The 15,008-nt window shown below is 42.0% G+C and overlaps 1 protein-coding gene across 6 annotated transcripts in view; it reads left to right on the top strand.

The window, feature by feature from the left end:
- Positions 1 to 612: 612 nt before the first annotated feature.
- Positions 613 to 15,008, top strand: part of ZDHHC11 (zDHHC palmitoyltransferase 11) — a 57,545-nt gene continuing 43,149 nt past the window's right edge. For 3 of the 6 annotated variants that reach the window (XM_084857596.1, XM_084857601.1, XM_084857602.1), the window contains exon 1: positions 613 to 1,718. In XM_084857596.1, the coding sequence (XP_084713722.1) occupies positions 1,701 to 1,718 (18 nt within the window). In that variant the 5' untranslated portion in view covers positions 613 to 1,700. Of the gene's footprint in view, positions 12,901 to 15,008 lie in introns of all 6 variants that reach the window. The other 3 variants (XM_084857599.1, XM_084857598.1, XM_084857597.1) reach the window with 3 other exon arrangements.

The following is a 15,008-nucleotide window of genomic DNA, read 5'->3' as shown; positions in this document are numbered from 1 at the left end:
ATCTGGTAATGTCCATGTGTAGAGTTGCCTCTTGTGCTGTTGGAAAAGAGTGTTTGCTATGATCAGCGTGTTCTCTTGGCAAAACTCTATTAGCCTTTGTGCTGCTTCATTTTGTACACCAAGGCCATGCTTGCCTGTTATCCTGGATATTACTTGACTTCCTACTTTGGCATTCCAATCCCCTATGATGAAGAGGACATCTTTTTTTGGTGTTAGTTCTAGAAGGTGTTGTAGGTCTTCATAGAACCATCAACCTCAGCTTCTTCGGCCTCAGTGGTTGGGGCATAGACTTGAATTACTGTGATGTTGAATGGTTTGCCTTGGATTCGTACGGAGATCATTCTATCGTTTTTGAGATTGTACCGCAGTACTGCTTTTCCCACCCTTTTGTTGACTATGAGTGCTACTCCATTTCTTCTAAGGGATTCTTGCCCACAGTAGTAGATATGATGGTCACCTGAATTAAATTCGCCCATGCTTGTCCATTTTAGTTCACTGATTCCCAAGATGTCAATGTTCAATCTTGCCATCTCATGTTTGACTACCTCCAGCTTACCTTGATTCATTGATCTGACATTCCAGGTTCCTAAACAATATTGTTCTTTACAGCATCGGACTTTCTTTTCACCACCAGACACATCCACAGCTGAGTATCCTTTCGGCTTTGGCCCAGCCGCTTCACTCTTTCTGGCGCTACTTGGAAATTCCTTCTGCTCTTCCCCAGTAGTATATTGGACACCTTCCGACCTGAGGGGCTCATCTTCCGGCATTATCTCTTTTAGCCTTGTGATACGTTCCATGGGGTGTTCTTGGCAAGAATACTGGAGTGGGTTGCCCTTTCCTTCTCCAGTGGACCACAGTTTGTCAGAACTCTCCGCCATGACCTGTCAGTCTTGGGTGGCCCTGCACGGCATAGCTTATGGCTTCACTGAGTTACGCAAGCCCCTTCGCCAGAACAAGGCAGTGATCCATGAAGGGGTTTCACAGCATTATCACCTCCTAATGTATGCGTATCAAGCTGTTGTGAAAGCAAGCAAGCAGCAGACAGGCAGTAGGCACAGGAATCGCTGGTCTTCTCCTGGGAAATTCAGTTCTGGAAATCTTGCACTACAGAGGAAACAACCTTTTACTAATGTTTGCCTACTTGCAATGTTTCCAGAGGAGCACAAAGGACTTGAGCAACCAAATCTTGATAAGACATAGGTATTTTTTGTTATTTTGCATTAGACAATTCACCTATGTTGGTGCTTGGCTCTTGGTTGCTTGGCTCTTTACTAGTGTCTTTGTTCTTTTGATAGTGATTTATAATATGAAGTCAGTGGGCATTATCATAAGTTTAGCAAACGAAATGCAGAAACGGGGTGGGCGTTGACCTGCTTCCTCTAGGACCCAGAAGAAGCATTGGTTTGCAAAGAAGTAGAGTAGGAAGGAACTGTTTCCATAGCTGCCAAGGGAGTCGCTCTGTTAAAAAGAAACTAAGCAGTCTTTTCTAAAAGTTGGCAAAGGCCATGTTGACAGAGCTAACTTTGTGTGTCTCTGCTACTACTGCGTTGTAAAAAAACCTGTCCTGTGAGACTCCGGAGTTTTTCAAACTCAGCGGGGGAAAGATCTTGCTGAAGTACTAGATCTCACCGAAACATCTTTCTCTCTGGCCCCATAAACTGAGGGAGGGACAGAAGGAATGGGCTGAATAGAAGAACATGTTGAACGTTGCAAAGGTGAGTAAGAACGGAGAAATGCTCTTGAAAGAGTGGCTTTTCACCGAAACGGTATAGATTAGGTACTGTGTAATGTAGTTTTTCAGACAGATACGGGCGAAATAGCATTGTACCAGTTATATATTCTGAAAGTGAACAGGTGGGACTAAGCATGTTTTCTTAAAAAATAAGGATTGTGCAGTATTTGTTCCATTCTTTACAGCAAAGATGGCAATATGAGAATTTACAGTCATAGATGGCTGTGGGAAGACTTCACTATGTGAATACAGGTGATAACTCCCTAGTGTTGGTTACCAATTGGTGAACTGGTTGTCTATGCTGGGGTTGACAACATGGTGCCCCTGAGCACCAATGTGCCTGTGATCCAGTCTGCAATCTTCATCTTGACACTGAGGGTTGGATCCAGATTTAGTAATATTTAGAGTAGACTCATAGAAATCAATGGGACTTAAGTTAGTCATGACTAGCTTAAGTCCGGCTGATTTCAGTGAGCCTATTCGGAGTATGACTAAATCTGGATCCAAAATCTATGTCTACATGCAGATTTTATACATCCATGAAGAGAGAACATTTCTCAGGATGATAGAAAAATTGCTTTATTCTTAATTTTTCTAGTATCTGGAGATGTGTTCTTGCTTTGTGGATTTCTAGAGGATGCTTTCCAGTTTGTTCATACTCACTGCAGATGTTATACAACAACAGGACAATTTTTTGTTCTCCCCCGCACCCTTCTCCACACCCTGGTGCTTTGCATGACATCCAGCCTGATGAAGAGTTCTGGATAGATCTCAAGAGCTTGCTCACAATGTTGTGACATTTTGGTTACTCATAAGAAAGATATTGCCCAACTGTGAATGAGAGGGTTTAGCAACTCCCAGCTGCATGCCCATTTTGTTCTAAAAATCAGCACTAGACGTGGTTGGCAGAAGTTGATTTAAATGAACAGGTCTGGCACCATCACATATAGTTTGGCACATAGATGATACAGTCTGTTTCTTAGTAACAAAACTCCCATTTGTAATTGTCATTCTTTAACACATGTTTGGCAGCGAAGACAGTTTGATTCCTTTAGCAAACCTATTATACTTATAACTCCCTCTTCCTCTGGAGCAACTTATATATGGATCCCAGACATTCTTCATTCAGATAATGTATAGCAGCTTTCCCCAACCTGGTGCCCTCCAGATATTTTGGGCTACAATTCCCATCAGGAAGAAAAGGAATCAGTCCAAAAAATTCAGAGGGCACCAGGTTGGGAAAGGCTGATGTACAGGGTCAAACTTTCAGACTATTTTCTGGGCTGTTGATGGGGATTGTTGACTTCTAATTCTGGAAGTTATTCCAGCCGATTTTATCTCTCTTCCCGAAACTAATTCTTCATCATCAAGAGCTGAACCAATAAAAGTATCTATAAAATATATCAAATAGCTAGATTAAAAATGCACGCTAACTATATGCAAAGCTAACTATATGCAATGCAGGAAAGCAACTTTAACAATCCAGCATGTCTTCTGGATGTCCAGGTGGCAGCTGCTGCCTTTTCAGCTTTGGCCGATTTGATAACTATAGCCTTTTGGGGGAAGGAAGGATCTCACCACTATTTGTAACCTCCAGATTGGACCATTATAATCCATTTTATATGGAGCTGCTCTTGAATAGGTTCAGACATTTCAGTTCGTCCAAAATGTGTTTGCATGATAGTTAAATAGTTGTAAATCTTGGACTAATTCCAATTGCTGCCAATTTGTATCCAGAATATAAGGACTGGGATCCAAGTATCTCTTAGCCCATCTTTCCCCAACCTGATACCCCCCCAGATGCTGGCTGGGAGTGATGGGAAATGTAGTCCAATACATCTGGAAGGCACCAGCTAGCTACTAAGATCAGCCGGAATTACCCTGCTCTGGGCACTTTCCTCTCATTGAGTTGAGGTTGACATCTACAAGGAGCAGGGTACTCTTAGCATCATTCCACTTCTAGAACATTCTTCCCCCATGCTAGTTCCCTGTTGGGCTTCTTCATTTGGTCAGGCCTATGGGGAAGGGAATACGTTCTGGCTTTCTGTTGTGTTATATAAAATGGGGGTGTATGTGTTGAATTCTGGTACTCTATTGTCTTATTGCTGAAGTTTGATATGCAACATTTGTGAAGGCTGCTTTGTAGACCCAACTGGGTGGAAATTTACCAAATAAATACTCACATTGTAAGTTTTCCTTTCAGAGTTGCAAAGGACCAGTTCAGGAAGAGTGTTAGATTTTATGTGTGTTAGATTTTACACGTGCAGGTCATATTCCAATGTTATGGCCCTTCATGGACATCCTAGGATGTTGGAGGCAGGCAGACATGCTTGGTGGGTGGAGAAGGCAGGCATGCGCTTCTTCTTCTTCATGCATATGGGCTTAAATGAGGGACAGGTATTATCAGAACCAACTCATCCTGGAAGGAGTATTAGAAATTAAGCACTCAGTTATTTTTCTAGGAAGTTCAAAATAGTTTGAAACAGCTTTTGAAATATTAATGCATGATTATATTTCTGTTCAATGGATTTGTTGCAATGTTGATTTAAATTGATACATTGATTGCAATAATTAAGTAACAAAAAACACCTCAGAGAGAGGATCTGGTATTAAAACTATCATTTAATACGACAGGAAGCATTTCTACACAAGGCTGCACACTCGTGTTTGGTCACTCATGGCGGTTGTAGGTCCTTTACATGATGTCGTCAACCTCCAGTGCATCTCCTATGCTTTCTGACTTTTATACCACTTCGAGATACCCTGAAAAGGAACTTTAATCCAATATCTGGTGTGTGTGTAATGATGGAGTTGCGGTATAACCACAGCACCATCTAGTGGCTGTAAAATGAAACATGTAGAACTTGCCAAGAAAGACAGTCGTCCCCCCCCCCTCAACTGCCTGTGTAAGCAGCCAATCTTAATCCCACAAAGAATCCATAAGCAGAAGCGCCGGTAAGTTGCGGGATAAAAAGCCTGGTGTGGTGAAGCCCATTCTCTCTGCCTAAAATTCTCCCTTGCAATTAGTGGTGCAGTTGGGGCTGGACTTTGCGGCCAAGCTCCAGGACCCCACAGCCTAGGGGGACCCAAATGACCACCCAGAGGGTGACAGGAGATAGGACAGTGGCAAAAGGGATGCTGGGACTCACCAGGGCTGACACTGCTCTCTGCACCATCCTTTCTTCTTCTTTAAAAAAACATTTAATAGTCAAAGTGTGGCTGGGCAGGCATGCTCATTTAACGATTTTTTACTTTAAAAATTTATTACCATTTTCTACAACAAAAGGGTGCCTATTCCCCAGTAAATGTGTTTTAGCATCAGGGTAGCTGACTCGCATTTTACTCCTGTGGTTATAATGGTAATGTGCTGTGTGTGAGAGAGAAGTTAAGTGTTAGTTGTGCAATTCACAACTGAGGTATTACAACGCATGGCCATATCAAGGTGCAGGGGTTGAGGGCGTAGGTCGGGGCTCTAAAATTACCTAGCTGCAACACTGCTTGCAATTTGGCTGTCTGAAGTGATGGTAAGAGCAGTCACTTCCTCATGGTGCAGTTTCCTTCTTTCCATACTCTGAAGAGAAAGGCAGAAAGCTACAGATCATCTTGGTTCACTGTGTCCTGTGTTTGGAAGGGCTGTTAATTTGTGTAGAACTGAAGGCTGAATTTTCACTTAGTTGAAGAATGTGTGATTGTTCCCTTCATAAGATCCTGCAGTTTTCTCATCTCTTACAGTGGTGAGAAAAAGTTGGTGAACCCTAATGATAGTTACAGAAATTCCATGGTTTTACCATGTTAGCCTTTGTGAATCAAAACCAATCCTTTTCTAAATATCCAATAGGGTATTAACCAATTCCATGTCTTGTAAAATAAAACAATGTATAAATTAGGCAAATAGTGAGTACTTAAGAGTCAGGATATGTGTAAAAGTAAGTGAACTCCTGGTTGCATCAGCTCAATAAAGGGAATAATTAGAATTAGGTTTTTAAGTAATTGGGTAGATCTTCAGGGGTGAGTTTGGGAGGCCCCACCCTATAAAAGGATCAGAAACTTTGCGAATTTGGTCTTCACCATATGGTTGTGTGGAAACACATCATGGTATGATCAAAAGATATGTCTGAGGATATCAGAAAAGCATCAGTCTAGAAACGGTTACAAAACCATTTCTAAGGATTTGGGGCTCCACCAATCCACTGTCAGACAGTCTACAAATGGAGAAGGTTCAAGACCACAGTCACTCTACTCAGTAGCGATTGTCCTACCAAAATCTCTCCAAGAATAAACTGGTGCACCATCCAAGAAGTAAAAAAGAATCCCAGAGTCACCCTCACCTTGGCTAATGTGAGTGTTCATGACTCAACAATCAGAAAAAGACTGAACAAGAATGGTATTCATGGGAGGATAGCCAGGAGGAAACCACTGCTCTCTAAAAATAACATTGCTGTCTGTCTGAAGTTTGCTAAAGATTACATAGATGATCCCCAAGACTTCTGGAACAATGTTCTCTGGACAAACGAGTCAAAGGTAGAACTTTTTGGCTTCAGTGAGAAACGTTATGTTTGTTTTTCACCAAACACTGAGTTCAAACAGAAGAACCTCATCTCAACTGTCAAGCATGGTGGTGGGAATGTGATGGTTTGGGCCTGCTTTGCTGCCTCAGGACCTACCTGGATGGCTTACCATCATTGATACAACCATGAATTCTGCAGTGTATCAGAAGATTCTAGAGGAGAATGTCAGGCCATCTGTCTGTGAGGTGAAGCTGAACCAAAAGTGGGTACGCAACAAGGCAATGATCCTAAATATACAAGCAGATCTACGAAATAATGGCTGCGGAAGAAGAAATTCCGTGTTTTAGAATGGCTTAGTCAAGTCTGGACCTAAACCCCATCGAAATGTTGTGGCAGGACCTGAAGTGAGCTGTTCATGCAAGGAAGCCCTTAAATGTCACTGAGTTGAAGCAGTTCTGTAAGGAGGACTAGGCCAAAATTCCTCAAAACTGATGTAACTGACTAATAATTACAGGAAACGCTTACTTAAAGTCATTGCTGCTCAAGGGGGTGCCACCAGGTACAGAATCTAAAGATTCACAGACTTTTTCACAGATGGATATTGAACGTTGAATCAATTGTGGATGAATAAAAGTGGAAAATGCATCATATTTATGTGTCATTTGCATAATCAGGTTATCTGTTGTTCTTTATCTAGAATTATGGGGTTAGATTAAGATCTAATACAATTTTAGGTTGGAAATAAGTGGCAATCTTAAGGGGTTCACAAACTTTTTCTCACCATCTGTTGATGTTGGAGCTGCCCTTTTGGATTGGATGAACTTTCTTCCATGCTGTAATTGCAACATCAGCTGTCCACAAAGGTGTAGATCAGGGGTGGGCAACACATGACACATGGCCCACAGTGTGGCCCTCGCCACCCCCTGCTGCAGCCCCTGCCACACCGCTGAAATTTGCAATGGTAAAAACATCACTTGTTTGCTACTGAAAATTGCTGGAAAATTGCTAAGGCAGCCTAAAGCAGCCAAATCTTGCTTGTTTTGAAGTGAGATTTGGCCATTTTAGGCATATGGAGCCACTATGGATCTCACTTAAAAGCCAGCAACATTTGATTGCTTTAGGCTGCCTTAGCAGTTTGCCACTGCTTGGGGGGGGGGGGGTCTGGTGTCCTGTGGAGTCTGGCCCATGGGGGAGGGGCAAAAATGCCCCCCGGACCCCCTGCAGTTGTGCACCCCTGGTGTAGATCTTGGTGAGAATATTAAGGTGTACAGTTATATTATTGTTATGAATTCCAGGGATTTCTTTCTTACAACTTTCCATGCTGTGGTGCATTTTGGTATTGGGTAAATACACTACTTTGTTTTGTTTTTATGGCATTGTGATTAAGAGCCAGTTCACGTGATATGCCGTGCAATGGTGTCTCCTACGGAGCTGTAGAAAGCAGAGGCATTTTGAAATAGAACGTCATGGGCAGTGGTATAGTGGAGCCAGGGCTTGTAGGGATATAGCACCAGCATTTTTTTTAATTAGCAAGGTTCTGACATCATCTGCCACCCCCCTCAGACTTCCCTGTTTTCTCTGAGCTTAGCTGCAATCCTCATAGTAGCTGGGTAGAACTGATTTTTCCCAGCAATGTTATTCCTTGTTGTAATGGAGAATATTTTGGGATAGCTTGGTCTTGAATGGGCAATTAAGATGCATTAGCTTTACAAAAGATCTGCCCCTAGCAGATGAAAACTCCTAAAACTGGTTTGTTGATATGGATCAACACAGTTGCCTTCAATTTTGGACTGTTCTTGGAAGTGTGTCTGTGGGGACTGTCATGATGACTGCCTGCACTTCAAGATTTACCACTGCGCTGCTGGTTGTGGGGTGAGGATGTGAATTTGTGGTAAACATTCTCTAAATTGAGGAACCTCTGGCAACTCTGTCAGTCAAACAAATGTATCCTTGTGAGCGTACATTTGCTGTCATTTTGACTATATTTATGAATTATAACTGGATTTTCTTGGGCAATAGTAATGCATCGGCACATGTAGAACTGCCTGCTGGATGAAAACAGAAACTGAGACACCACTGTAGCTTGGAAGTGGGGTTGGGTGGTGACAGAAGCGGACCAAGAACTATCCCACATCAAGCCAACTTTCAGTTAAACCACTTTGTGCAAAGTTGGTGCATTTTACCTATTTTCTATTTTCTGCTTTTTAAACCTGCTGTGAGGGCATCTTTCATTAGTAAACACTGCCCATGTTTGGGTGTTGCTTTGTTGTGTCAGCTGTCAATACAATGTAGTGACATAGTTGTTTACTTTCTTTTAAAGTCTGATCCACTGCATAAATTCCTCTTTTTCTAGGATGAAGGGAAACTAAATAGCTTTGGCCCATAATGACATAACCTCTTCTAAACTTATTTAGAAGTTAAAAATATAACTTCTAAAAAAAGGAGGGGATATAAAAAAATACCTGCTAGCCTCTTGGGTTTGCTTCAGAACACTTTGCCTGCATGTCTGTGAGGTGTGCCTTATAGCAAGTATTAGTACAACACTTTTTAACTAGACACCTTTTAGATACATAGCTATTAACTATAGGACAATTATTTGGTAAACAGTCTTTCTGCGTGCGTGTGTGTGTGTGTGTATAGTTTTTTAATATCATACAAAGTACAAAACAGCTCCTCCCTGCCCATTATTTCTGGCCATATTCCAACCACAAAACTGGCCCCATCTAGACAGGTGCAGTGTAACTTGAAGTAGTCACCAGCCCACAAAGGCCATTAAGCAAGCACATTCAGCTACAAAGCTACACAAAATATTAGAAAGTAGGTCCTGTCTTTGCTTGCTTGATAAAACGGTATGATATATTGCATAATTATAAAAGCAATTATGAACACAATTTACGAAAGCAATTAACCCCACCAAAAGAACATTTTCTTCTCTCATTCATCTGGAACTGAAAGTTCTTCTAAGTTCAGTAGTTATCCTACAGAGGCCCTGCTGAAAAGTCTGTCAGTAAGAAACATACTCAAGGGCAACTCATCACCTTTCCTTGCAGCTCCAAGTCAACCACTACCTTTCCCTAGGTTATCTCAATCTCTATGGCCATGAGGCCTCTTTCCATCTTTGATAGCCTGTCAGGATATTCTGGTGATTTTCTCAGCGTAAGAGGAAGGTGCGTTGTCCAGTCTCTCCATTGTTCTGGCAGTTCTTCCTGGCACTGACTGGTAGAAGGGGCTTCAGTGGACCCCACAATTTTGGAAGGAAACAAGGTGCACAGGGAGCATGCACCTTGTTTACAAGCAGAATCACGCTCCTGGGAGGACTCTGGGGGTGCAATTCGACTTACAGACAAGGCACGTGCTCCCCGCAGAGTAAGCCTTCTTGAAAAATCGCAGGGTTTTTTGCTGCCGTCACTGCAGCAAATTCAGTGATAGCAGGGCCGCCCACAAAAATGGGGAATGGGGGGCTGCGTTCAGCCCACAGGCCACATGTTGCCCATCCCTGTTGTAGAGCCTAACCCAAGTAACTGTGGTGCCTTCTCCAATGCTCCACCTTAAGACTGTGACTAAATGCAGACCTTGTGGCTTCAACATCAAGCCAGCTTTTTTATTCTCTCTTCTCTGCTCCCCCCTCCATTTTACCTGATGACATCCAACCTGATGAAGGGTTCTGGAGGACTCAAAAACTTACTTGCTATTACTTGTATCTGCTCATACTTGCTACCATCCTGAAAATCCAAAATAGGTAGACCTGGCTTACTCTGTCTTGGCCTAGATGTCCCTGCTTGTTGATTGACATTGAAAATAATGAGGACACAGGAGAATATCCTACTGGATTATGTCATAAGATGACAACACTAGGCAAGCTTAACTGGAAGTAAGTTCCTTTGCTTTCACTGGGATTTATTTAGAAGCAAGTATGTTTAGCACTGTCATGTAAAAGTGTTACTTAATATTAATCATTCATACCATATTCCTAAATACATATTAAAATAATACAGCTGCATTTTAAAGCTAAACACTATGTTTATGTCTTGTTTATTTAGACTTGCTGGTCTTCTTTTCTCAAATTCTTAAATACAGGTAATATTGAAATGCAGGTTTTGAAAATAAAATCTTAAAACTGGGCTATTTGCAAGAGTATGATTGTTAGAATAGTTTTAGGTGTTCTACTTGGAGTGCTCGGATGCAAAGTCAGACTTTAGGAAGCTTTGATGGCAAGAGGAACAGAGCCCTGAAATATTCCCAACATTTTCTTTTATCATAAGAAGTCAAGCTGCCTAAACCATAGTATTCTTTAAGCATGCACTTTATGGAGAAGAGTATTGCATGTATTTGCATGTCAAGGGCAGTATCCAGCAGGGTGCTCTCCCCCCCCCTTTCCATCCGCAAGCTGTGCTCACCACTAGTGCAACGGAGATTTAGCGCTTGTGGTAACGAGGGAAAGGGAGCTCCGCTGGCCTGTCCTGATCCAGAAACAAGTGTTTCTGCTTGTTTCAGGGCTTTCTCTAGGAAGTTAGAAATCTCCATTGTGCAAGCAGCAAGTCCTGCTTGCACAACAGAATCAGCAGGAGGGGTCACTTGTGGAAATGAATTGGTGGGGGCATAGCACCCCATTGGATACTGCCCAAATGTGAAGAATGTTTACACTTTGCATTTTCATCTCTTTGTAACATTTGAGGGGCTTCCAGACAGAAAGCTCCCAGCGCTACCAATCGGAAGGCATCATACAGCAGTTAGGTCTTTATTTTTTCCTTTATGGATTTTCTGCAGCAAGGAAAAAGCCAGAAGAAGCGTTGAGAAAACATGGGAGGGCTACAAACTGAAGATGACAATATCAGGACCGCCTGTAAAATTCTGTCACTGAGGCAGTGTGATTGCACAGGAGAACCCTCGTCTGGAAGCACCCTTCCTGCCTGTCTTGTTGAAGTTCATGCAGCTCACCACTAGAGGTTGCTGGCCCACTGGCACAACTAAGTTTTTTTTTATGGATGGATTCCTCCTGTGTTTCATTGCCCTCTGGCAAACTGAAGCATAGCCAGTATCTTAATATAAAAATAATGTATTGTTGAATATAATACCTAACATCTCAGAAGGCATGAATAAAATTCAGATGACCATGATAGTTTTGTCTCACTTTTCCATCTAAAAACTGAAATGAACAAAATGAAATTCAGGTCTAACAAAATGAAATGCAGCAGAGACAAATGAGTTCCATATTTAGGCAAACAAATAATGTTATTAATTTATCAAGTTCATTGCAATAATCCCCAGTTACGCGTTCTCTAGCCTTTGCAATTACCTGCAAGCTCTATATGTTAATTTGGGGGAAACAGCTAGTTTCAAAATAGCTACAAGACTAAACATTTTCTTTCTTTCTTTTGAAAAAAGATGATGTACACCCCAATAGTTGTATTTATAAAGCCATCTGGACAAAAAAAGCAAGCAATTAAGCAATTAAAAAGCAATTAAGCAATTTAAAAAAGCAATAAATGAAATGAAATTAATTAAATATCTGGGGGATAAATATTGATAGTGATGTTAGATATCTATATAGAAATAAAGAAACCTGTACAGAGAATTCAGGGGTGAATGGAAAAAATTAAGATTATCCTTAGTGGGAAAAATACAGTAAAAATGGGCAGTATCCAATAACGCTTGTCCATTCTGTGAGTGACCAGCTTCACTGATTCCGCTGCACGAGTGGCACACCGTGCTTGTGCTGGGGACAAGCCCTAAAATGAGCTGAAATGCTCATTTCCAAAATGGGACAGGTCGGCAGAGCTCCCTTATGCGAGCTCCACCAATCTGCCCTGTTTCTGGTAATTTCGGGTTGCCCACAGAAGCACTAAATCTCTTGCAGAATGGAATTGCAAAATGGAATTTGGTGCTTGCAGAGTGGAATCAGCAGGGCTGGCCACTTGTGGGCCGTCACCATTGGATACTGCCCAGTGTCTACAGAATCAGAAAAATCACACATCAATAAATTCAACAAATGCTTTACAAATATAAGTAAACTTTTTTTTTTAAATTAACCTGCTGCACCGCAACCATGAACATTTTTACATGTAGCACGCGCCAAATATGTTTTGAATTGCTCATAAATTGGTCTTCCTCAGTGGACCAGTAATAATGCAACCGCAATTTCTCATGTATTCTTATGGAAAAAATTAATATCCTGCCTCTTGGCCAAATCAGTCAAAGACAATAAAACCATAATAGTGGTGTCACCTATAAAAGATAAAATAAATAACTGAGCATAAAGAATAATTTCAGTTTTTAAAAGCAAACAAAACAAACAGCAAATTTTTGTTTTTCCTTAAAAAGGAATTCACCAATTAAAACACTACTTTCCTGCCTATCTCTATGGCAAGCACACCAGACAATTAGAATCTGTAGGTGTCCACAGTCACAGGGAAAGAATGAAAAAAAGAATCAAATTAGAGAATGTAAACCCCAAAACACTACTGTTAAAAAAAATACAATACAGCCACAAACTCACCCAAGTTACAATGAGACACCACTCAAAATATCAGTACCTATAAAGACTGGAAGGCAACTAGACTAACAGGCTTGGCGTGCTTCTAGACAGGGGGCTCCTACCGCCAATTCGAAGGCACTGTGCAGCTATTCTGTCTTTTTCTCCTTAACATATTTTCCATGGTAAGAAACAAGACGGAAGAAGAAGTGAGATAAAAATGGGAGGGTTATGTGTGGAAGATGACGTCATCTGGACCCCTCATAAAATTCCATGAATGCGGTAGGGCAATAGCATGGTAAAAGTCTAATCTGGAAGCACCCTGGGTTAATATTGATATAGATAATCAATGCGATAGGTGTTTTTTTCTACTGTTAGCTGCAAAACCAATGTTACTGCCCCTAAAGAAGCATAGACTAAAAAAAAGAAGAAAGAGTAACCAGTTCTGCCAATATTTATGGATAATCCACTCACTAAACCATAACAAAAAATGTATCCAAAATGGAAATTACAGACAAAAAGACATAGTAAAAAAAATAGGCATAAAAAACAAATATAGAAGTACATAATGGCCAAACACTAATTCAATTCTAAGCACATAAAACAGACAAACATCTATGGAAAATTAGTCCATAACCATCCAATCCATTTCTTCACTTAGACCACCAGAAGACTTGGTCTTTAATATATAGATCCAGCACAGTTCTTTTTGCGAAGTATATGATGTAGTAAAGATCTTGAACACTTACTTTTTCGAGGCAGCAAGACTTCAGATCAAATTATGTTGACACACAGTAGTAATAAAAGAGAGAACACAGAACTTGATTCAAAATAAAACTTAAGTTATTGAACTTGGGCCAAAATTGGGGCAGAGAAAAGTGAAGAGAAGTGACGCTGCTTATATAACTTAAGTTCTAAAAGGACACGAGACTGCCTAACATCATCCTTCCCCCAAAGCACAGTGATTGGAGAGTCCTGGTAAATTAGAAAGTGATTAGAAAGTAGACCTGTCAGTAGGGATGTCAGAGAATTCCGCTACAGATCTCGGTGAGGCCGAATGCCAGTGCATTTGGCCCCCTGAACTCCGTGGCGGAACGCCCTGTCCCCCCGCCCCCCCGCGGATCCCCCCCAGGACGAGACTTACCTGTGGCGGATCTTCCGGGCGGCGGCTGCGGCGGCTGGTCTTCCGACCGGCTGCCACCGCTGCCATTTCCAGGCTTGTGTAAAAAAAAAAAAAGTCGTGATAGGCTACGTAAAGATTTACGTAGCCTATCACATCGTTTTTGTTTTGTTTTTTAAACCTAGCCATGATAGGCTACGTAAATCTTTACGTAGCCTATCATGGTTGGGTGGGTTTAAAAAAAAAACAACTCGTGTACGCAAATGGCGGCGGATATGGCCATCGCCATTTGCGTTCCTTCTTTTTACTGTCTTAATCTACATAAATATTTACGTAGACTATGACAGCGAAAATAAAGGGGAACGCAAATAGCGTAGCAGGCGCTATTTGCGTCCCCTTTTGATTCGCCATTTTAGCCTACGTAAATATTTACGTAGGCTAAAACGGTGAATGAAAAAGGGACGCAAATAGCACCCGCTACGCTATTTGCGTTCCCCTTTATTTTTGCCGTCATAGTCTACGTAAATATTTACGTAGATTAAGACGGCCAAGAAGAAGGAACGCAAATGGTGGCGGCCGTAGCCGCCGCCATTTGCGTACGCGGTTGTTGTTGTTTTTTACCCAGAGCCCTCCGCGGCCGGAAATCCGGTGCGGATGGCTCTGGCCTGGCTGGGCCTGGCCGGCTGCTCCGCGGAGCTGCCGCGGAGCACAGCCGGCCGTTCGAGGATTCTGGGGGGAGGAACGGGGCACCTCCCCCCCTGGTGAGGATTCCGGGGGGAGGGACGGAACGCCTCCCCCCCACCATAAACATAATCCGTGAACAGGTAAGTCACTTTCGTACATCCCTACCTGTCAGTCACTCAGCCTGTCTCCCCACCCTGATGTTCCTGCAAAACAAGAACTACTTTGCTTTCACTTTTCTATACATGGGAAACAACAGAGTGATCAGAACTGAATCTCCCGTCCTCCAAAACACCAAATTGTTCATGAAGTTTCAAGAAGGTCCAGATTCAGGTCTGGTCACTTAGAGGGAATCATGCTTCATCTTGGCGAGCCAACGAATCTCTCTAGTAGCCCAATTCGATTCAGGTGAATCCAATGCCCATCTCTAATTTAAACATGAAATCGGGAGCCCATCAAATAAAAGAAAGAAGTCTCTGCTTCATTAATTTC

This window comes from Heloderma suspectum, chromosome 5, assembly GCF_057233095.1.
Source record: "Heloderma suspectum isolate Gila_16-S chromosome 5, 16-S_ref, whole genome shotgun sequence".
NCBI lineage: Eukaryota > Metazoa > Chordata > Lepidosauria > Squamata > Helodermatidae > Heloderma > Heloderma suspectum.
Note: the sequence above shows the minus strand (reverse complement) of the source record. Positions and strands in the feature narration are given on the sequence as shown.